This window comes from Muntiacus reevesi, chromosome 1 (genome assembly GCF_963930625.1).
Source record: "Muntiacus reevesi chromosome 1, mMunRee1.1, whole genome shotgun sequence".
Classification (NCBI taxonomy): domain Eukaryota; kingdom Metazoa; phylum Chordata; class Mammalia; order Artiodactyla; family Cervidae; genus Muntiacus; species Muntiacus reevesi.
This window is the reverse complement of record NC_089249.1, coordinates 185,928,294-185,953,013: the sequence shown is the minus strand read 5'-3', so window position 1 is coordinate 185,953,013 and position 24,720 is coordinate 185,928,294. Positions and strand designations below refer to the sequence as shown.

The following is a 24,720-nucleotide window of genomic DNA, read 5'->3' as shown; positions in this document are numbered from 1 at the left end:
TTACCATCACAGCACCTGTCCATCCTGGTGCCTCCATAATAATTTACAATCACAAGGAGTGATTGGATCCTAAATCAGTTTGTCTCTTTTCTCTGCCTCCCTGCACTCAGTTCACCATTGGTTTTTGGCTGAAACAGATAGGGGAGAGCAGGTAAAAGTCAGATGAGTGTTTTGGGTAGAGTGGTATAGCTTTCATCACGGCACCTCTGTTTCCTCACCTGCAAAGCAATCATGACATTACTTTGAAGCCAAGAGTGAAGCCCTGACTTCACTTTCCACCCAATAGATTTAAATTACACGAAGGGTTTTGTAAGCAGTGTGCCTTCTCTGAGTCTGTGATTGCTGGTTCCCTAGGTCTCTCCTGGTCAAGTGGGAGGGACCGAAGAAGACTCACCTGGGACTCCAGGCTCTGTACCTGCTTCTTCACCTGGAGGCTCTGGTTTGCTCTTCTCCTGCAGGTAAAGCCTGTATGAGTGAGGGGTGCAAGGCAAGGAAGCTGCCACCCTGAGCAGTCAGGTGGGGGGCTTACTGAGCCTCACCTCCATTATTTATGCTGCCTCTACCCCTGCCTGCTGCCATCTCCCTCTGTGGTCCCACTGTCCCTGCATCTGCCCTCTGGTACAGGGATGCTGGGACCCCTGGGGACCCTGGGAATCATCAGTCAACCTCAGAGGATTGTCCTCACCTTCCCTCCCTCCCTGCCTTTCAAGGGTGAGTCAGTTACCTTAGCTTCTCAGCAGCTTGAGCAGAGGCTGGGATTTGGAGCCCTGGCTCCTGACTTTGGCAGGAGAGCAGCTCTGACAGTACCCAGTGGGGCTGAGGAACCTGCCTTGTGTGTCTCTCTACCCTATTTCTTCTCCATTCATATCATTTTCCCAATTCAGTGTCCTTTAAAATATTTTTAAATCAGTAAACAAACATGTTTCTTCTTATTATGATTGAGATGCTACAAATAAGGTAAGAAGTCATGCAATGGCCAGCCACGCGATCACAACGATGAATGTGATGGGCATCTTTACAGACCTTTGTATGCATGAGACATGAGAACAAACACAAATCCATAAAATAAGAGTACTGTCATGATTTTATTTTTTTAAGCTCTTTTTGGCTTTGTTTTATGTTCAAGGTGAAATTCACATAACTTAAAACTAACCGCTTTAAAGAGAACAATTTGGCGGCATGTAGTGCATGCAGCAGTGTTATTTAACCAACATCTCTACCTAGTTCTAGAATATTTTCGTCACCCCCCAAATGGAAGACCTCATCCCATTAGCAGTCCTCCTCTCCCCAGCCCCCAGCAACCACTTATCTGCTGTTTGCCCCTATGGATCTGCCTGATCTGAACATCTCATATAAACAGCATCATACAATATAGGGGTCTAGCTTTTTCACTCAGCATAATACTTTTGAGACTCATCTGTCATGTAGCATGCATCGGTGCTTCGTTCCTGTTAATAACAGAATAGTGGATTTCCTTGGTGGTCCTGTGTTTAAGAATTCACCTTGCAAAGCTGGGGACATGGGTTTGATCTGGGAAGATTCACGTGCCGAGAGACAGTGAAGCCTGTGTGTCACAACTACTGAGCCTGCATTCTGGAGCCTGTGAGCTGCAACCGAAGCTCATGTGCCCTAGAGCCCAAGCGCTACAAGAGAAGCCACAGCAATGAGAAGCCCATCCACTGCAACTGGGAGTAGCCCCTACTCGCCACAGCTAGAGAAAGACCGCATATAGCAATGAAGACCCAGTACAGCCAAGAATAAATAAAACAAAAACAACATCTTAGACCACAGTGCAGTTCTAGGAAAATTTATGGTAGAGTCAGTGGACAATGCTGGGGCCAAAGTCCTCAGAAATCCACTGAGTTCAGACTTTGGCCTCAATGCAGTGGTGATTTCAGGAGGTAAATCATTTACTTTCTCCACAATTGTAGCCCTAAGAAGTGCGTTCTCAGGGCACATCACATATATTCACATAAGCATGACTAAATAGATACTTTGAAAACTCCTTCACCAATTTGGTCTCATCAGGCTACATGGTGTTTTCAGTTTGGAGAATGAATGCACCATTTTTCCTTTTTACTATTTGTTTGGAAATGCGGTCGATTCTCCTTATTCATGGTGTCTGTGCGCATGCTAAGTCACTTCATTTGTGCCCAACTCTTTGCAACCTTATGGACTCTAACCCTCCAGACTCCTCTGTCCATGGGATTCTCCAGGCAAGGATACCAGAGAGGGTTGCCATGCCCTCTTCCAGGGGATCTTCCTAACCCCAGGGATCAAACCCATGTCTCTTATGTCTCCTGCATTGGCAGAATGATTCTTTACACAGTAGTTATGTTCTTTAAAATGACCACAAACCCTGAGTAGATGAATACTTAGCCAAGACTCTCAGGGAAAAAACAGGATTGGGTTCCAGTGAGCCTCTGATTACAACATTTTTGCCAATGGATCAACATATAACTTGTATCATGTGTGTTTCTGTTTAAAAGTACCTTATTTAATGAACTTGTTTACAAAACAAAAACAGATTCACAGGCTTAGAGAATGAACTTATGGCTGCCAGGGGGACAGATGGGGAGAAGGGAGTTTGGGGTCGACATGTGCACACTGCTATATTTAAAATGTATAACCAACAAGATCCTACTGTATAGCATGGGGAACTCTACTCAATGTTTTGTGGCAGTTATGTGGATGGGAGGAGATGTCTGAGTCACTTCACTGTCCTCCTGAAACTGACACACCATTGTTGATTGGCTATGCATGCTAAGTTACTTTGGTCATGTCCAACTCTGCAACCCTATTGACTGTAGCCTGCCAGGCTCCTCTCTTGTGTATCCTGCATTGGCAAGTGGGTTCTTCAGCACTAGTACCAACCGGGAAGCCTACAGTTGGGTAAAATCATCTAACACAAAGCCTATTTTATAATGAAGTGTTGAATATTTCATTTAATTTATTAAATACTGTACTCAAAGTGAAAAATAGAATGGCTCCATGGGTACAGAATGGGTGTACATGTTATCGGTTGGTTACACAAATTCACAAATACTGAATCAGTGAATATTTTGAGAATCTACTATTATCATAGATTCATAGGATGTTACAAAGATGTGAGGCCCAGTGTGCCTTTCTTTTAACTTCCCCTAAAGCTTTTTTTTTTTTTTTTTTTTTTTTAATATTATTTTATTAGTTGGAGGCCAATCACTTTACAACATTTCAGTGGGTTTTGTCATACATTGACATGAATCAGCCATATAGTTACATGTATTCCCCATCCCGATCCCCCCTCCCACCTCCCTCCCCACCCGACTCCTCAGGGTCCTCCCAGTGCACCAGGCCCGAGCACCTGACTCATGTATCCCACCTGGGCTGGTGGTCCGTTTCACCATAGATAATATACATGCTGTTCTTTCAAAACATCCCACCCTCACGTTCTCCCCCAGAGTTCAAAAGTCTGTTCTGTATTTCTGTGTCTCTTTTTCTGTTTTGCATATAGGGTTATCGCCACCATCTATCTAAATTCCGTATATATGTGTTAGTATACTGTAATGTTCTTTATCTTTCTGACTTACTTCACTCTGTATAATGGGCTCCAGTTTCATCCATCTCATTAGAACTGATTCAAATGAATTCTTTTTAACGGCTGAGTAATATTCCATGGTGTATATGTACCACAGCTTCCTTATCCATTCATCTGCTGATGGGCATCTAGGTTGCTTCCATGTCCTGGCTATTATAAACAGTGCTGCGATGAACATTGGGGTGCACGTGTCTCTTTCAGATCTGGATTCCTCAGTGTGTATGCCCAGAAGTGGTATTGCTGGGTCATATGGCAGTTCTATTTCCAGTTTTTTAAGAAATCTCCACACTGTTTTCCATAGTGGCTGTACTAGTTTGCATTCCCACCAACAGTGTAAGAGGGTTCCCTTTTCTCCACACCCTCTCCAGCATTTATTGCTTGTAGACTTTTGGATAGCAGCCATCCTGACTGGCGTGTAATGGTACCTCATTGTGGTTTTGATTTGCATTTCTCTGATGATGAGTGATGTTGAGCATCTTTTCATGTGTTTGTTAGCCATCTGTATGTCTTCTTTGGAGAAATGTCTGTTTAGTTCTTTGGCCCATTTTTTGATTGGGTCGTTTATTTTTCTGGAATTGAGCTTCAGGAGTTGCTTGTATATTTTTGAGATTAATCCTTTGTCTGTTTCCTCATTTGTTATTATTTTCTCCCAATCTGAGGGCTGTCTTTTCACCTTACTTATAGTTTCCTTTGTTGTGCAAAAGCTTTTAATTTTCATTAAGTCCCATTTGTTTATTTTTGCTTTTATTTCCAATATTCTGGGAGGTGGGTCATAGAATATTGTCAAAATGGCTATTCTACCCAAAGCAATCTATAGATTCAATGCAATCCCTATCAAGCTACCAACGGTATTTTTCACAGAATTAGAACAAATAATTTCACAATTTGTATGGAAATACAAAAAACCTCGAATAGCCAAAGTAATCTTGAGAAAGAAGAATGGAACTGGAGGAATCAACCTGCCTGACTTCAGACTCTACTACAAAGCCACAGTCATCAAGACAGTATGGTACTGGCACAAAGACAGAAATATAGATCAATGGAACAGAATAGAAAGCCCAGAGATAAATCCACGAACCTATGGACAGCTTATCTTTGACAAAGGAGGCAAGGATATACAATGGAAAAAAGACAATCTCTTTAACAAGTGGTGCTGGGAAAACTGGTTAACCACTTGTAAAAGAATGAAACTAGAACACTTCCTAACACCATACACAAAAATAAACTCAAAATGGATTAAAGATCTAAATGTAAGACCAGAAACTATAAAACTCCTAGAGGAGAACATAGGCAAAACACTCTCCGACATAAATCACAGCAAGATCTTCTATGACCCACCTCCCCTAAAGCTTACATCTTGCAAAGTGATAGTCAACTGACATTGGTATTGAATACCATGCATGTAATTATATGTCATATGGATACACCATTTTACTTTTTCTTATTTGGGGTCTTAAATTTTTAGTTATTTTAAACCCATTTTAAGGTGTGCAATGTGATGATTTAACATACATTATGAAATGAAAACCACAACCACAACCGAGATAATTAAAACATCATAGCGTTTGCCTCACATAGTTAACTTTCTGTATGGCAAGAACACTTAAGACATAGTCTTTTGGCAAACTTCAAGTATATAATACACCACTGTAATATATTGCATGAATATAATATGCTAAAGTTAATACATTGACTGTAGACACACTGTTGGGCACTTACTATTCTTATAACTGAAAGTTTGTAACCTTTGACTAACAGCACTATTCAACACACATACACACACACACACACACACAGAATCATTCTAAGAATAGAACAACTGAGGTATTGAGTAGTTCTTAAGGCAGTCTCTCTTTCTATTGACTATTTCACATCCAGAGATAAAACTGCCCTCTATCTCCATCTCTTCCTCCTCCTTCCTTCCTTCTCTCCTAACCTACACACAGCTGTCAGTTATCTTTAAAAAGGACTATCCTTCAATATCAAATCTCTCTTCAAGATGGTAGGGAGTCATAAAATGCAAACTACTCTTCTTTATTACAAGTAGCTTTTCGCATGTTATGTTATGAATATGTTAGTATATATATGTTAGAATCAAAAAGTTATATAAAGCATGAACACGTTAGATGTTCCATATGCAGTGGCTATTGGAGGCCAGCACCCCATTATCTGGGCTTTCCTGATAGCTCAGTTGGTAAAGAACCCACCTGCAATGCAGGAGACCCTAATCCAATTCCTGGGTCAGGAAGATCCGCTGGAGAAGGGATAGTCTACCCACTCCAGTATTCTTGGGCTTTCCTTGTGGCTCAGCTGGTAAAGAATCTGCCTGCAATGTTGGAGCCCTGGGTTCGATCCCTGGTTTGGGAAGATCCCCTGGAGAAGGGAAAGGCTATCCACTACAGTATTCTTGCCTGGAGACTTCCTATACAGTCCATGGGGTCACAAAGAGTTGGATATTACTGAGTGACTTTCACTTTCACTCCATTATCTGACTGCCACATGCAGCCCAGTGGACAGTGAAGGGCAGACACTCACTGATCGAGCCCATCTGGTTTCAGTTCTTGGTTCTACTCTCTTCTTTGAGTCTCATTGTTCTTGGTGAAACAGAATAACTTGGGTCCTCATCAGATGATACAGCTCTATTGACAGAAAGTGAAGAGGAACTAAAGAGCCTCTTCATGAGGGTAAAAGAGGAGAGTGAAAAAGCTGGCTTGAAACTCATTATTAAAAAAACCAAGATCATGGCATCCAGTGCCATCACTTTATGTAAATAGAAGGGGGGAAAGTGGAAGCAGTGGCAGATTTTATTTTCCTGGGCTCCAAAATCACTGCAGATGGTGACTGCAACCATGAAATTAAAAGACACTTGCTCCTTGGAAGGAAAGCTATGACAAACCTAGACAGCATATTAAAAAGCAGAGACATCACTTTGCCAACAAAGGTCCATATAGTCAAAGCTACAGTTTTTCCAGTAGTCATATACAGATGTGAGAATTAGACCATAAAGAAGGCTGAGCATTGAAGAATTGATGCTTTCAAATTGTGGTGTTGGAGAAGACTCTTGAGAGTCCCTTGGACTGCAAAAAGATCAAACCAGTCAATCCTAGAGAAATCAGCCTTGAATATTGGATGGATTGATGCTGAAGCTGAAGCTCTAATACTTTGGCCACCTGATGCAAAGAGCCAACTCATTGGAAAATACCCTGATACTGGGAAAGATTGAAGGCAAAAGGAGAAGGGTGTTGCTGAAATGATTGGATAGCATCACCAACTCAATGGACATGAATCTGAGAAAACTCTGGGAGATATTGGAGAACAGAGGAGGCTGCTGTGCTGCAGTCCATGGGGTTGCTAAAAAGTCAGACATGACTTTACAACTGAACAATAACCATATGGATATCTTGTATGGTGGGCTCCATGTTGAATTAAAGTCATGTGTGAGATTTATGGAGGCAAGGTGGTGTGGTCAGTGATTCCAAAGGTTGAGTAGAGTCTCCCAGCATAATGCTGTAGTAATAGGGCAGCTCAGACTCCAGAGTAGAGCTGCTACTATGGCTGAAGACAGGCTCAGAACCTAGAATGAGTTTGCAAAGATGCAGCCCAGTCTTCCAATAAGGCTTCATGAAGCTGGTGAGGTGAAATCTAAGGCCAGGAGCTCTCTCAAACATTCACAGAGGCTAAATCTGGTTTATCTCTCAGCTCTGAGCATGAGGAAAGGGAAGTGGAAGCTTAGGGACCCCACCTCCCTCAGGGCCCCTCCTCTTATTCCTTTAGCCCATACTCTGCACTCTCATACCTTTTTACTTTTATTTGGAGTTCTTCTTGGTGGCTTCATTTTTTCTTCATCCTCTTGGAGAGCCCCTACTGATGCCTTATGCTGCCAATAAAATACTCCTTCTTCATTATTTTTCAACGTCTCCTAGCACACCACCCTTAGTGTGATTTTATTCTCATGAGTCTGGTCCTCTGACAAAGTGGGAGTGTGTGAAAAGAAAAAAATGGTACCTAATTCATCTCTGTGGTCCTGTGACTATTTCAGAGCCTGGTCCTCAAGATGTGTTGAAGGCTAGATATATTTCTCTGGGAAGGAAGACAGAGTACAATGCCCTGTGATCATACTCCTAGAACTTCTTCTGTGAGTACTTCTTCTGTGAGTACTTCCTATGTGTCAAGCGTTGTTCACACATTAACTCCTTGAATCATCACAACAAACTATGAGGTGCAGTTCTTTTTTACCACTGTGTTCCACCAAAGGAAACTGAGGTTAGGTAAATTCGATAATGTGCAAGGTCACACAGCTGGAGCTAGTCTGAAAAGCATGTGTGTGTGTCTACAGCCAGGGCACTCAACTCTTATTGGAGGTTGTCATAAGTTATCACATCTCCCCAAAGAGTCTTAGTGCCCTGGACTTGACAGACTAAGGACCTAATATATCCTGTGTATTGTACATTCACAGGACTTTATGTCCTTACAAATTGGTCTTTCACCAAAGGGGAAATTGAAGTTCAGCAAAAACAAGTCACTTGTCCAACTTCACAAAGCTGGTTCCAGGATTTCGTTTCAGGCTGTTGCAGACAATTAAGGTGATTACACCACACACACACCAGAAGAAAGACAACCATGAGCTGGGCATTCAGAGGAGGCACCATGACAGACTGCACAGATCATACAGCAGGATCTACACCTGACTACTTCCTCTTTCTGAGTCTCAGTTTCCCCTGCAAAGCTAGTGAGCTTGACAAATTGACTGCTCTGGGATGTGCTATGACTTGAGGATTCCTTTTTGAATCTTAATTATCAGAGAGACCAGAATTTTGCTTTGATGGGACAAAATCATATCTGTAATCCTGGAGTCAAGAAGGGAATATTTCTTTCTGCCTACAGTTATCTGTGTCTTTTCAGAGATGTGTTAACATTAGGAACAAACAACACCTAAGAATCTGAAGATTGTATCAAGATGCTCCACCATAGTCACTAGGATTACTTCCTGTATAACCGTCATCTGGACAAGGGGATCTGTGAGAAGAAGCAGAGCCCCTGCCCCTGACCTATCTCTTCTCCATCCCTGAGACTATATGATAGGTCCCTTTCTTCTCTGACTTCTGGGTACCAGAGACATCAATGAAGAATGAGTTTGTGAAGCCCAGCAATTCTTTTGTTGACAGAATGTACGGCCCTATCCCAGCTCCTTTCTGATTTTTGTTGAGCTGAGGAAACCTGATGTCAATATGCATATGTGAGCCATGTCATGTTCTCCAAAATTTCTTAGATCCAGAACAACATGGATTACCTAGAGCTTAGGTGAAACTGATGGCCATGTTGCAAGAAGTGGGATCCCATCCAGTGTCCAAAAGTGGAATCTTATCTAACACTCAAAAATGAATTGTCTGAGGAGACTTACATGCTGACAAAGACTTCATTGGATAAGGGCACCTAGGCAGAGGGCAGTAGGGTAAGAGAACCCAGGAGAACTGCCCTGCCACATGGCTCACAGTCTTGGGTTTTATGGTGATGGAACTAGTTTCCAGGTTGTCTTTGGCCAATCATTTCGATTCAAGAATCCTTCCTGCTGACTCACACATTGCTCAGCCAAGATGGGTGCCATTGAGGAGGATTCTGGGAGATGATCAGACATATGGTGTCTCCTTTTGACCTTTTCCAAACTTTTGACCTTTCCTGTTGGTGGTGGCTTATAAGTTCCATGTTCCTTACTTGGACCTCCTTTTGTAAAATAACTTGTGCAGATGGTTACTACGGTGCTTGGCCAAGCTGGGCCTTTTCAGTCAGTGTGCTTCCCCTAAAAACCATGCAGGGATCTAATTCTACCTTCTAACTGTCTGTGCACTTTACCTGCTTCTTTGTGGGGCCCAGAGCAATTATTCTTTGTGGCCCTTCAAGCCATTGGTAATCTCTCTCCTTCCATGCTCAGCACACCTGCATGCCTTTGCTCAAACTATTCCCTCTGCTTTAAATGCTATCAGAACATTGCTTGGGGATCTCTTCCTTGCCCATCAAAATTCTCCAGTTGAAATAACCAAGAAGATGACAGGCTAATATCTCATTATCACCATTCTACACAGCCTGGATGTCAGGTTCTTTTATAGATCAGAGATGAGCAGAGGGGAGGAGACAAGGTAAAAAGGTCATTAATCTTGCAAACATCTCCTACAATGGCAAGCCTCAGGCAAGGGGTGTGTTAATATCTTCCTTCCTGCCATCTACAGGTGGACAGGATTCTGAACAAAGGCACTTTAACAGTCGGGCATAGGGGCAGGATTCACTGAGGCAGGTCATTGTGCATGATTATAATAACAAAAGCAATGAAAAACAAGTCAAAGAAACAGTTCTAATGTGAAGTCAGAATTTGTTCTGCAACATTTACAGCACTTGCCCTTATTTATGTCGTCACAAAGCTTATTAAATAATTATTTAATATGGAAACATTTTAGGCACTAGTATCCAGCAATAACCAAGGACAGAGCTGACCTGATGATTCAGATGGTAAAGAATCCACCTGCAATGCAAGAGACCAGGGTTCGACCCCTGGACTGGGAAGATCCCAATCTGGAGGAGGAAATGCAGCCCACGCCAGTATTCTCGCTTGAGAAATCCCATGGACAGAGGAGCCTGGAGGGCTATGGTCCATGGAGTCACGGAGTCAGACACGACTGAGTCACTAGCACTTTCACTTTCAACACTCATCGTCTTATGGCCCGGTGGGGAAGCTGTCGTGTAACCAAAGGTGACAACACAGAGTGGCGCAAGGTGTGATGAGGAAAGCCGAAGAACCTGTGAGAGCTAACAGTAGATCAAAGACTAGTCTGTGGCTTAACAAAGGTTTCTGGATGGCAATGAGGTCTAATGTGAGACCTGAATAAGGAGGTGTGATCCAGGTGAGGCACTCAGGTGGGAGAGGAGTTTCTAGGAAGAAGAGACAGCAATCACAAAGGTTAAAAGTGACATAGGCCTGGTGCTTTTGGGCACAATGATATGTCTGGTGAACCCTAAAGGGTTAGATGTAACTGGGGGTTTCTAGAATATGAAGCAGGTGATGTGCTGCAGTCCGTGGGGTTGCAGAGAGTCAGATGTAACTGAGCGACTAAACAACAACAACAACAACATGCAAGATGCTGAGTTCCCCTTGAAGAGCTTGTTTCTATGGCAATAGGGGTCCATAAATTTTTATTTTATTTATTTATTTGGCTTGAACTTTAAATGTTTACATGAAAAGTGGTCTTTCCTCATCTCAGCTGCTCTGAGAAATGAGAATCAAATCAGGTACATGAGAGAAGTAAGCTTAGATGCTCTGCTTTTTCATAAACATAGTAGTTTCACTCTACCATTTAATACTAGAAAGTTAAGTAATTGGTAATTCAGAGACTGTGTGTTGTGTGTGCTGTGTACAGTCAATCAGTCATGTCCCACTCCTTGTGACCCCATGGACCAGGGGGTGTCTGCCAGGCTCCTCTATTGGAATTTTCCAGGCAAGAATACTGGAGTGGGTTGCCATTTCTTTCCAGAGGATCTTTCCTATCCAGGGATCAAACCCATGTCTCTTGCATCTCCTGCACTGGTAAGTGGATTCCTTACCCCTAGTGCCATCTGGGAAGCCCAGTGGATTACAAAGCATGTGGAGAGGCTAAAAGAAAATATGAAGAGCTAACACATGGTAACTGATCTTATTTCAGTGATTGTTTTCTAATATATAAATATATCAAACCCCTGCTTTGCTTGTAAATATTTTAAATACACTTACAAAAAAATAGTTGTACGATACTCTATGATAAGAACATATTCATAGACGTTTGGGTTGTTTACACTCTGGGGTTCCTATGAATGGCATTGCTGAACATGTCCTTTAGTGAATGATACTTGTATGTTGTTCTCTTGAGTCTGTACCTAGATTACTCAATCATAGCAAAGATCTACAATTCACCTGCAATAGATACTGCCAGTCAGTTTTCCAAGGTGTTTGTACCAAGCGGTTGGTTTCCAGCACAAGCAGCAGTATCACATTCTTCTTTGTGGAGAGCTCTTTCTGAATGCTATGAGGGGAGTAAGCTGCTGGGGGCAGGAGTGGATGTGGGGAGATGTAGAGAGTGGTGTAGAGAGGTGGAGGGGAGATAGCTGAGGGCATCCTGCATGAGTTGAGGCTGATTACAGAGGTTGAGCAGACAGTGTTGCTGAACACATGACATTAAATGTGTGGCTTCTATCTCTACACTAAGGATCCGTTCTCCAAATGCTCTGGACACCAATGGTGTCCTATAGTTCAATTCTGACACTGAGACAGGGGTTCAATCCCTGGATTGGGAAGATCTCCTGGAGTAGGAAATGGCAACCCACTCCAGTCTTCTTGCCTGGAAAATCCCATGGACAGAGGAGTCTGGTGGGTGACAGTCCATAGGCTTGCAAAGAATCAGACACAGCTGAGGGACTGAGCACACACATGCACATGCAACCACCTGGAGTTGGTGTCAGAATTCCTACAATTTATAGGATCACAAAGAGCCTGCTAGGCTCCTCTGTCCATGGGATTCTCCAGGTAAAAATATGGGAGTGGGTTTCCACTTCCTTCTCCAGGGGATCTTCTGGACCCAGGGATCAAATCTGTGTCTCCTGCATTGTTAGGCAGATTCTTTACCACCGGGCCACCTAGGTACTAGTTTGTTATTGAAGATGCAACTTAGGCACAGACAAATGGAAGGGAAGCATAGGACAAATTCCAAGGTAAGGAGTGAAGAGTTTCCATCCTTCTCCGGATTCACCACACCTTCCTAGCACCTTACTATGTTCACCACCTAGAAACTGTCTCCTAGAAACTCTCTAAATCCTGTTGTTTAGGGAGTTTCTATAAAGGTTTTATCACAGAGTCATGATTGATTAAATCCTTGACCTTTGTTGCCTAACTCATTTGCAGCTCTTCTTCTGGTTCTGGAGGTCTAAGGGAGTTGGGGTAAAAGTTTCAACCTTTTAATCTTGCCTTGATCTTTCTGGAGACCATCCCCAGAAAGCTACCTTGGGGCCTCCAGTTACTAGTCATCTCATCAGTATAAAAAAAGACACTTTGATCACTCCTGAGATACTAACAGTTTCCAGAACTGAGAGACAGGAACCAGAGATAAAGACCAAAAGATCAAATGTTTATATGTTATGTTTTATGTTTATGTTTTATATTAGCATAAAGAGTCTTATGCTAATGTCAGACTGCTGCACGGAGGAAGCCAATTCTGACTCCACGTTGGAACTGTTTCTTTGACTTGCTTTCATTGCTTTTGTTATTATAATCATACAGAATGGTTTGCCTCAGAGAATCCTGCCCCTCTGCCAGACTGTTAAACTAAAGTGCGTTTTTTCAGAATCCTGTCCACCTGTGGATGGTAGGAAGGAAGAAATTAACACATCCCCTGCCACAGGCTTGTCATTCTAGGAGAAGTTTACAAGATTAATGGCCTTTTTACTTTGCTTCTTCACATCCCATCTCTAATCTGTAAAAGAACCTGGCATCCAGACCCCAATAAGATGGTTATTTTGAGGTGCTAGACGGCCATCTTCTGGGTCTGCCGGCTTCCCAATTAAAATCGCTTCCTTGTCTCAACACCCCATCTCTCGGATTCATCGGCTTATTTGCGGCGATAGTCCAGAGCACACTTGGACTCTGTAACAAGACTTTCCGACCTGGATCACCAGGACAACAGGGATAGGGCAGAGCTAGATGGAGAGGAGAGGTGGGGCTTTCCAGTGTGTCTAGAAGACATTGAGCACTTACCTTACGCAAGAAAACCACTCCCTCAGAGCCAGCTCCAAAGTACTCTTATTCTGGATAGCTTTCCAACTGGTCTTACCCAAAGGCACAGCCATGGATTCTTACTCTGGGCTCTTCCAGTTCCTGACTTCCCTCTGACCCTTTCTTTACCCCCAAGGGGTTGAGGGCATCTGTACCCAGCCCCGTATTCCCCAAGACTGAGTGCTGAACCCTCAGCAGGAGTTGCCATCACACTGGGCAGAGAGAGGCAGCAGGGAATCTGTTGTGTGTGAATAGTTAAGACTGAAGATCCCAGAAGCTCCCACTGAGGTCCCGCTCAGCCTTTCCAGACCCTGAGGACTGCCCTTGCAGTTGGTTCCATGAAGATGCTCTTGGGAACAGCCTGCTGGAGGCTGCAGCAGGGATAAAGCACGCTGCATATCACGTTGGGGAGCTTCTAGGTCTCACTCCACACCTGCCTGTGGATGCTGCCGACAGCAACAAGAAGGAGAGCTTCTGCTCACCCCTACTGACCATTTCTTGGAAGAGGCAGCCCAGGCAGAAGGAAACCAGGACAGAAAGCTACGGAAGCAGAATCTACCATTGTGAGCAGTGCTTCTCAGCCTGGGGATGAGATTGGGGCTGGGGAAAAAAGCAGTAAGAGAGGAGCTTGATCTTGGAAAGCTGCTCGGGGTCTCCTCATTTTGACCATTCTGGGCATTCCCTTCTTCTTGCTTAGCTTAAGTGTCCTTTGCAGCTTCTAGGTCAGCAGTTGTCAACCCAGGATGATTCTGCCCCATGGTGGACATCTGGACAAATCTGAAGCTCTTTGGTCATCAGAATTTATGGTGGGGAGCGGATGCTACCTGTAGCCCACCAGGCTTCTCTCTCCATGGAATTCTCCAGGCAAGGATACTGGAGTGTGTAGCCATTTCCTTCTCCAGGGGATCTTCCCAACCCAGGGACTGAACCTGGGTCTCCCGTACTGTGGGCTGATTCTTTACCATCTAAACCACCAAGGAAGCCCTTGGGGGAGAATGGATACATGTATGTGCATGGCTGAATTCATTTGCAGTTCCCCCGAAATTACCACAACATTGTTAATTGGCTATACCCCAATACAAAATAAGAAGTTTAAAGTGTGCAAAACAGAAACAAACATCACTAGTGCTAAAGCTGAGAAATCCTGCTCTAGGTTATTTTGTCTTTGTTGCTCTGTCCTGCTCTGGCCCAGAGTGTTCCCTGCTAACCTGGAGGGGGAGCTCTGGAGGAGACAGAAGTGTGAGCCGGCTTCACTCCTGTGATGTGTCTGATGTTTGCTCAGCACCAGTGCAAAGGAGACAGAATTCTGTCCACCTATTAGAGAAGATGGGGGAGGCCAGCCTGAATAACCGTGGTGTTCCACCACGCAGGAGGTGGAGAGGTAGACTGCAGGAGTGAGGTAGGGGCTGGAGAAGAGAGTGGAGGTTGAATCAGCCTCCTGGGGGTAGCTATGTTGTGTGGTTACCAGAGGGACCAAGTCCTCCACTGGGGTCAGAGACCAAGAGTTTAGAATGGGGTCAGCTGGTGATGTACCAACTATAGAAGGATGACAACAAACCAGATCAGAAAGAGGAACACAGTCTGTCAGCCAGCAATAACTACATTTCTTAGGTAAACTTTAAGCCCTTATGTGGACTTCCCCGATGGCTTAGCAGATAAAGAAGCTGCCTGCAATGCAGGAGCCACAGGAGATGCAGGTTTGATCCCTGGGTAGAGAAGATCCCCTGGAGAAGGAAATGGCAACCAACTCCAGTATTCTTGCCTGAAAAATCCCATGGACAGAAGAACTTGGCCGGCTACAGTCCAAGGGTTGCAAAGTGTCAGACGCAACTGAGCACCAGCACCTAAGCCCTTGGGTGAATTTCATGGACCCACTGAAGGCAGCTCTCTGTGTACTGTCAGTTGGGGAGGGGTGGACCAACACTGCAAAGTTCTTTGAATTTGAACCCTGTGCCTGATGACTGCAGACCCTGTGCATATTTCAGAAAATTCACTCTAGAAGTCAGAGTAGAGTGGGACAAGAGAAGGAGACATGGGAGGAACCTGGGTCAGTGGTCTAGGAAAAGGGAGATGGTGCCATAAGGATGCAGAGGAGCTGGAGAAACCCAGAACCACTTGGTAGGAAAAGAGAATGCTGAATGAAGGGAGGGATGAAGCATGGAAGGCAGTTGATGCCAGTGTCATGGCTTCTGGGTGGGGAGCTTAATTAGGTGGTCAGAAGATGTGTTTTTCATGTCCCAAATGCAGTCTTCCTCATAAGGAGCACCCCCAACTCCTGCCAAGTTCCTCACTGTCCAGATGATTCTGTGTCCTCCAAGTTCCAGATGACCGCTACTGTGCAGGATTCTTAGAGACGATGTCTTAATGAAATGGCTAAGGGTTGTTATGTCAGGGATGGGAGGTCTGTCTCAGAGCCAGGAGTTCAGGAGCTCTGGGTAGCAATGTGGCTCAAATTATTCATAAAATTGTCTACTAACTTTATGGCAGGTGCAGAGGTTTGAGCAATGATATTTCTAGTTTATGGATTTTGATCATCATTGGTTTGTGTGAGGTCCTCCTCATATTTCATGAATTAATTCCCTTTCTTTCATCCCATTGCCTTTTTGTTTCAACAAACACTTAAAAATACTTCATGAGTACCCTTTGATTTATATACATTTTGACAAGTTTGTGTATATCCTTTAAATTAATTTTTTAATTTCTTAAATTAATGGACTTCATTTTATTATAGGAGTTTAGGTTTATAGAAATACTGATCAGATAGTGTAGCAGGTTCCCACTTAACTTCCTCTGCCAGCACACAGTTTTCTCTATTTTTACATCTTGCATCGTGTGGTCCATTTTTTACAATTGATCAACCAATAGAGATACATTATAATTAACCAAAATCCAAGTTCACATTAAGCTTCACTCCTTCTCTGTACATTCAGTGAGTTTGACAAGTATGTGATGACATGCATTCACTATTCTGGTTTAATACAGAGTAGTTTCATGTACTAAATTTTTAATGTGCCCAAAAGGGATTGTGGTAGAGAGTTCATCCTGGTCCTTGCTTCATTCACTCAATATTATTTTTTAAATTGCTTTATACTGCTATGTGTATATCTAACACCTGTTTGATGCTCCAATGTTTGCATCCAATTTTTACCTCCCCTCTCCCCAATTCCCCCACTACAGCAATGCTACAAGGGACAAACTCTTAAATGCTCCCCTATAAATAGGTTTGAGAAATCAACACAAGCACTTAGGACCAAATTTGCTGGTGTACAGAGCATGTATATCCTGAATTTTCATCATTCTACATTCTCGCCAGCATTACAAGAGTATTCCTTTCTCCCCATAATCCAGTCAACGCAGCATTTTCTAATTTGGGGAACTGAATAGTTACATGATGAAATTCCATCACCCCTCCCTCTCTTCCTACCTTCCTCCTTCCCCATGTTCCTTTTTACTGGGCATTTTTCCATTTGCCTATGTAACTCTTTCCGATTTCTCTGCTCATACCTGTACTGATTCTTACTCTTTGTTCATTTTTCTAGATAGCATTCCATCAACAGTTTCCCACAGTGAAAATTATTTTTCACAAAGTTTCATCTGCCTGATAACTTTACCCATAATTTCCTTTGTGGGACAAAAGTCCTCAATGTTGATGTTTCCGTGTCTTTCTTTTTTAATCACCTCAAATTTTGTGCTTTTTAAAATCAAAAAAGTAACTCTCTTGAGGGCGTGCATGCTAAGTCGCTTCAGTCCTGTCTGACTCTTTGCAACCCCAAGGACTGCCACCACCAGGCTCCTCTGTCCATGGGATTCTCCAAGCAAGAATACGGCAAGAATACTGGAGTGGGTTGCCATGTCTCCTCAATGCTCTTGTACTCTATCCTATTAGATGTATAGTTGGTATTTCATAGTTGTGTCTTGAATCTGTCTGAATTCCACTTTTGCATGTGTTCTTGGGCAGATATTCAGATTTACTTTGCTTCCTAAAATGAACATTTTTCCCCACCAGAAGGTAGCAAGCAATCTTACATTTTCCCATTGATTAGTGCTCCCACCTTTATATACATTAAGTTTGGAACCATACAGAGGTATTTTCTTAGATATAGAATCAATTTAATCCGTGTCTATTTAATCCAGGATCACACTTTAAAAAATGACTATGACTCTATAATGTGTCTCATTATCCAGGAGGATATACCTCTCCTGTTTACTCGATTTTTAAAAGTTTGTTATAGTTTTATATTGATTTAATTCTCATAAGGAATTTTAGGCAAGTTTTATCACATTCACAATCAATTCCCTGGAATTGCTAGTGTAACATAATTTAGGAAAAATTGACATCATGATAATATTAGCTCAACTCATTCAGGGGAGTAGACTGTTTTCAAATATTCAGATCACCTTCTACATTGTTATTAATGCTTTAAAGTCTTTGGATATATTGCATATTTCATGTTAATTTCTAGATATTATAATCACAGTGCTTTTCAAAGCAAGGTGAGAATTCCTAGGGATCCCAAAGACATTTCCTGGAGTCTTTAGGTCATTAGGTCCTTATTTTACCAATTACATGTGTGGATGTGTTTTAATCATATACTTCAACTAAAACACTGCAAGGCTCCTCTTTCCATGGAATTCTCCAGGCAAGAATACTGGAGTGGGGAGCCATCCCCTTCTCCAGGGGATCTTCCTGACCCAGGGATCGAATCCAGGTCTCCTGCACTGAAGGCAGATTTTTTTCCCATCTGAGCCACCAGGGAAGCCCAATAACTGTCTGAGCCACCAGGGAAGTTCAAACAATATGTTACCACAGACTAAATGAAGAAATAGATATGAGCATTAGGTTGTTTTCTATCAAGGCAGACATTAGATATATTTTCAAACACACAGTAAAAGACCACTCTTCTCACTAAATGTTTTTGAACATTGTAATCAACCTTGTATAAATATCTTACTAATGTTAACATGCAATAGATTTATTATTGCTTTTAAAGTGTACTAATTACTGAATGCAGACAAAGGTCCATGTAGTCAAAGTTATGGTTTTTCCAGTAGTCATGTATAGATGTGAGAGCTGGACTATAGAGAAAGTTGAGTGCCAGAGAATTGATGCTTTTGAACTGTGGTGTTGGAAAAGACTCTTGAGAGTCCCTTGGCCTGCAAGGAGATCCAACCAGTCCATCCTAAAGAAATCAGTCGTTAATATTCATTGGAAGGACTGATGCTGAAGCTGAAACTGTGATCCTTTGGCCACCTGATGCGAAGAACTGACTCATTGGAAAAGACCCTGATGCTGGGAAAGATTGAGGGTGGGAGGAGAAGGGGACAACAGAGGATGAGGTTGGATGGCATCACCGACTAGAAGGACACGAGTTTGACCAAACTCCAGGAGTTGGTGATGGACAGGGAGGCCTGGCATGCAGCAGTCTCAGTTCAGTCGCTCAGTCATGTCCGACTCTTTGTGACCCCATGAACCGCAGCATGCCAGGCCTCCTTGTCCATCACTAATCCCGGAGTCCACCCAAACCCATGTCCATTGAGTTGGTGATGCCATCCAGCCATCTCATCCTCTGTCATCCCCTTCTCCTCCCACCCTCAATCTTTCCCATCATCAGGGTCTTTTGTAATGAGTCAGCTCTTCGAATCAGGTGGCTGAAGTATTGCAGTTTCAGCTTCAGCATCAGTCCTTCCAATGAATATTCGGACTGATTTCCTTTAGGATGGACTGATTGGATCTCCTTGCAGTCCAAGGGACTCTCAAGAGTCTTCTCCAACACTACAGTTCAAAAGCATCAATTCTTTGGCACTCAGCTTTCTTTATAGTCCAGCTCTCACATTCATACATGACTACTGGAAAAATCATAGCCTTGACTAGATGGACCTTTGTTGACAAAATAATGTCTCTGGGTCGCAGAGTCAGACACGACTGAGCGACTGAACTGAACTGAATTACTGAATATTTTTAAAGATTTTAGTTTTAATATCTAATATGGTAAAAATTGATAGTTACATTCCACCTAAACAAATGCCTTTTAGGAGCCTCAGTAATTTTTTAGCATAAAGGTATCCTGAGGCCAAAATGCTTGAGAACTGTTTCTATATCATCTGTGTCAATTCAGACTGTTGTCTTACTTTTTACTTAAAATCTAAATTTTGATGATAACTACTGATTTAAGGGCACAAGAAATACCGTGGTTTGGGGAAATTAATCTTGCCTTCTGCATCACTGCACTCTCCTAATTCTAACTTATTACATCTTGATTCTCTAATCTTTCCAAACAGGTGATCAGTTCTTATCACTTCAATCTTTCTGTATCTGCTTCCTCTCTTTCCTTGTAGCCCCACTCATGACTTTCAGTTCCATGTTAAAGACCAGCAGAGACAGTGAGTATCCTTGTCTTCTTCCTGATTATAAAATAATGTATGTAAAGGTCCCCACATAATATACTATTTGCTAGTTTTGTAGGATGTATTCTTTGTCTAGCTAAGAAAGTCCCCTTCTGTTTCATGTTGCAAAGGGGCTTTAAAAAATCATAAATAGACAAACATATGTGAAATCATTATGTTGAACAACCAAATTAAGGTAAGAAAGTGTTAGTTGCTCAATCCTGTCTGACTCTTAGCGACCCCATGGACTGTAGCCTGCAGGCTTCTCTGTCCATAGGATTCTCCAGGCAAGAATACTGGAGTGGGTTGCCATTCTCTTCTCCAGGAGATCTTCCTGACCAGGGATAGAACTCGGGTCTCCCACATTACAGGCAATCATTACATGGACATTTAAAATATCAGAAATAGAAGTTGAATTTAAGAAAATGCATTTTTTCTTGGTCAGAATACTTACATTATTTTTTTCAATTTATTTATGTGAACCACATGATGCTAAACCATTTTGTCATTCATTGGATAAATCAACACCACTTGATCATAGTTTACTAATTTTAACACATCATTTCATTGATTAGGTAATGTCATAGATTTCAAAATCAAAAATTGATAAGTAAAGTGAGCAAGTAACTGTCATTTCTTATAACATTTTTACCCGGTTTTAGAATCAAGGTTGCATTAACCTGATGAAATGAGCTCAACAGTTTCAATTTTTTCCATTTTTTCTTTTATTTGAAGAACGTGTATAAGATTATTAATCAGTTGTTCCTAAAAGGTATATGAGTGCACATTCATGAACCCACTGGGGCTGATAGTTATAGGAAGGGGAAGATTTTTAACATTTCAATTTCTTTAGAATGTTTTTGAATACCCGGGGTCTCTATTTTTCTTTTTGCACCAGTTTTGGAATTTTATGTTTCTGAGAATTTATTCATCTTTTACTTCAATTTCTTAACATATTTTTCTTACCATTTTTATTCATTTTAAATATCCATATTTCTGTGATTGTCTCCCAGTTTTAATTTTATGCTTTCTCATTGGCATTTTCTCCTGTTTCTATCTTATTAATTTTCATCACTTGATTTTAGTTGTAGTAAGCATACTTTTTTGGGTAAAGTTTCTTTATATATATATTTCTTAATATATAAAATTACATATTCCCCTCAAGGTATGTTTTAGTTTTTTTGTTAATTGACATTTTATGCTTAAATTATTTTTTATAAATATCTCTTCATTTATTTTATGACTTACTACTGAAGCAAGAGGTTAATACTACATCCCTCTAACTTATGGATTTGGAAAGCTATTCCTTTTCCAATGATTTCCAACTTTAGTGTATTATAATCTATATATTATTTATACTTTGAAGTAGATGGAGGATTTCTCTATGTCTGAAAATAAGGTAAAATTTTGTTATAAAGTCCCCTATGTACTTGAAAAAACATGTTTAATATTGTTTTGTGAAGAGCTTAAATATATATAGGAGCTAATGTCTGAATATTACAATGCATTATAATTAATAATACCCAAATTACATTTCTGAACTCTGTTAAAATTTCCAACTTCCATTTCTTATATGTCTAGTATTGATTATCAATTTCTATTTTATAATTATTTCACTGAAGTTGTGTTGAATATTAATTTCTAACATTCAAGTGTATATTTTTATACAGGCTAATTATATACATGTAGGTTGATACAATGTTCTTTTAACCTTCACGAAATATTCCTTTGTCCCTTGGTGTGTGCATGTGTGTGAATTTTTAAAATTTCAGTATGCCTTTATTTTTTTAATTTTTGAATTACGTATTTAGTCACATGTTCTTTTAGATATCCATGAATAAATAGAGTGTACAGAAATATGGATGTCAAAACAAAGAAAGACTTACAGAAAACTAATAATCACTATTTATTTATCAGGAGTAGGAGGAAGAAAGGGGGAATGAAGAAATTTACCAATATCCATGATTTTCAAATAAAACTGAAAGTTTTGCACCATGGTCTTTGTAAGTCCCACTGAGGAGAATACCTGTATGTTTTTCCATGCTTGGAATAGTGAATCTGATAAAGATTGTTTGCTGAGTCTAACAAAAACATGGCTCCAATCTTATTTGCTGGAACTTTAAATTTGTCATTTCTACTTTCATCACTTTTTATTTTTCATTTTAACCTACTAATATTTACCTTCACAGCCAAAAAAATAAGACCAAACAAAATATTAATAGATTAATTAGTGTGTACTCTGCTTAGTCACTCTGTCATGGCTGACTCTTTGTGACCCCATGGATTGTAGCCCACCAGGCTCCTCTGCCCATGGGTATTCTCCAGGCAAGAATTATGGAGTGGGTTGCCATGCTCCCCTCAAGGGGATCTTCCCAACCCAGGGATCAAACCCAGGTCTCCCATACTGCAGGCATATTCTTTAACATCTGAACCACCAGGGAAACCAAAAATTAATTAATAATAATCTTTTAATATTATTTGTACTTCATCATTTATCCATACCACAATCAAAATCTTCTCTATTTCCTTAAAAATACAACTAGCTTATCTAAATCAGTATCTGATCTTGTACCCAATATTGCATATTATTGCTATGTCCCCTGAATTTCTCCTTATCCTTTTCTTGATCCTGGCTTATTGATGAGACCAGACCAATTGTTCTGTGGAATGATTCACCTTGAATTTGTCTGATTGCTTCCTTGTGGTGTCATTTAACTAGTTCTTCCGTCCTCTGCATGTGATCAATCTGTTTTAACCATTGTGTTTTCATTCTGTTTCTGATCTCACCAGATGCAGCATTCTTGTCTAATCAAAACTATAGCATGATGTCTGAATTCATCCTCATCGGCTTCTCCAACTTCCCTCAGCATCTGCTGCCTGCCTTCTTCCTGCTGTACCTGCTAATGTACCTGTTCACGCTGCTGGGGAACCTGCTCATCATGGGCACCATCTGGAGGGAGCACAGCCTCCACAGCCCCATGTACCTCTTCCTGTGTGCCCTCTCCATCTCCGAGATCCTGTTCACTGTTGCCATCACTCCTTATATGCTGGTTCACATGCTCTCCACCCATTATTCCATCACCTTTGTGGCCTGTGCCAGCCAGATGTTCTTCTCCTTTACGTTTGGCTTCACCCACTCCTTCCTGCTCATGATCATGGGCTATGACCGCTACGTGGCTATCTGCCACTCCCTGCGCTACAACACGCTCATGAGCACCCGTGACTGTGCCCGCCTTGTGTCCTGCTGCTGGGCCGGTGGCTCAGTCATGGGGATGATGGTGACATTGATCATTTTTCACCTCACCTTCTGTGGGTCTAATGAGATCCACCATTTTTTCTGCCATGTGCTTTCCCTCTTGAAGTTGGCCTGTGGGAAAGAGACAGCCTCTGTCACCGTGGTTGTGATCATGGTTTGTGTCACGACCCTGCTGGGGTGCTTATTCCTCATCGTCCTCTCCTATGTCTTCATCGTGGCTGCCATCTTGAGGATCCCCTCTGCTGAGGGCCGGCACAAGACCTTCTCCACCTGTGTCTCCCACCTCACCATAGTGGTCGTGCACTACGGTTTTGCCTCCCTCATCTACCTCAAGCCCAAAGGCGCCCATTCCATGGACAATAACACTCTGCTGGCCACCACCTACACAGTCTTCACCCCCTTTCTTAGCCCCATCATTTTCAGCCTCAGGAATAAAGAGCTGAAGAATGCCATACAGAGAAGCTTCCGCAGAACCTTCTGTCCCCTAAGTTCCTGATGGCAAGTTTGAAAGAAGGGTTGGAAATTATAATACTTTTTTTTAATGATTCTGATCTGTAAAATACCCACACTCCATAGAAGTTTGGTGCATACTAGCTTTATTTGTCTCAAATTTTTCTCCCTCTTGCATTATCTCAAGCCATCCTAGTCTCCTATTTATACCCAATGAGATTAACTCCATTTCATTATCTGTGCCTAAGAATGTGTTCTCTATCTATAGGCAGGTAGGAAGCACCACATGGAAGTGTCAGGACCCTGATGCACATGATTTTTTTTAATGGATTAGCAAGAGAAGATTTTATTTTCCCATCCCCCAAAATAAGAATAAAATAAACAAAACATTAAGAGAAATGCCACCAGAATTGGATCTTTTCCATATGTCAAGCACCATGTCTAGTGTTTTATCATCATTATTATTTAAATCATAAGAAATGCACAAAAGAAAATAAAGTATTTGTCTCCAAGAAAAAATGATTTGCTCCTTCATCTTGGCCTCTCTCCCTTGGTTTATGATTCTTTTAATGTGCTTCTGAACTTGGCTTGCTAGTATTTTGTTGAGATTACTTGAATTTATATTTATCAAGGATATTGGGCAGTAATTTTCTGTTTTAGTATTGTTGTTATCTGACTTTGGTACAATGGCAAAGCTGGCATTGTTAATGAGTTTGGAAGTATCCCCTCTTCTTCAACTTTTTGGAAAAGTTTGAAAATAATTGGCATTGATCCTTTGGTAACATTTACCTATGAAATCATTTGGTTCTGGGCTTTTCTTTGTTTCAAAATTTTTGATTGCTCGTTCAATTTCTTTACTTGTTATTGATGTGTTCACATTTTCTAATTCTCATGAGGCAGTCTTGGTAGGTTTTATGTTTGGAGGAATTTATCATCTCTTCTAGGTTGTACAATTTGTTGGTGTATAATTGTTCATAATAATCTCTTCTGATTTTTTGCATTTCTATGGTATCAGTTTTAATGTCTCCATTTACATTTCTGATTTTATTTGAGCCTTCTTTTTGCTCTTAAGTAGTCTAGTAAACTTTTGTCAATTTTGTTTATCTTTTCAAAGAGCCAACTCTCAGTTTCATTGATCTTTTCTATTGTTTTTCTAATCTATGTTTTATTTGTTTCTGCTTTGATTTCTTTTTAGTTCCTCTCCTCTACTAATTTAGGGCTTTGTCTGTTCTTCTTTTGCTAGTTCTTTGAGATATAAAGTTCAGG

At 41.4% G+C, this 24,720-nt stretch overlaps 1 protein-coding gene across 1 annotated transcript; it reads left to right on the top strand.

Annotated features, from left to right (window-relative positions):
• The first annotated feature begins 626 nt into the window (after positions 1-626).
• On the top strand, positions 627-23,500 carry LOC136154376 (olfactory receptor 10H4-like). Its single transcript, XM_065916698.1, has 2 exons — positions 627-711; positions 22,539-23,500. The coding sequence occupies exons 1-2, from the start codon at positions 627-629 to the stop codon at positions 23,498-23,500; spliced, it is 1,047 nt and encodes a 348-aa protein (XP_065772770.1).
• Positions 23,501-24,720: the final 1,220 nt, after the last annotated feature.

Bases quoted from the DNA above. Each gene is read 5' to 3' on its own strand.
- LOC136154376 (XM_065916698.1), top strand. From the start codon at position 627: ATGCTGGGACCCCTGGGGACCCTGGGAATCATCAGTCAACCTCAGAGG. The intron at 712-22,538 runs GTGAGTCAGTTA...TGATCTCACCAG, and splicing joins TCCCTCCCTGCCTTTCAAGG to ATGCAGCATTCTTGTCTAAT.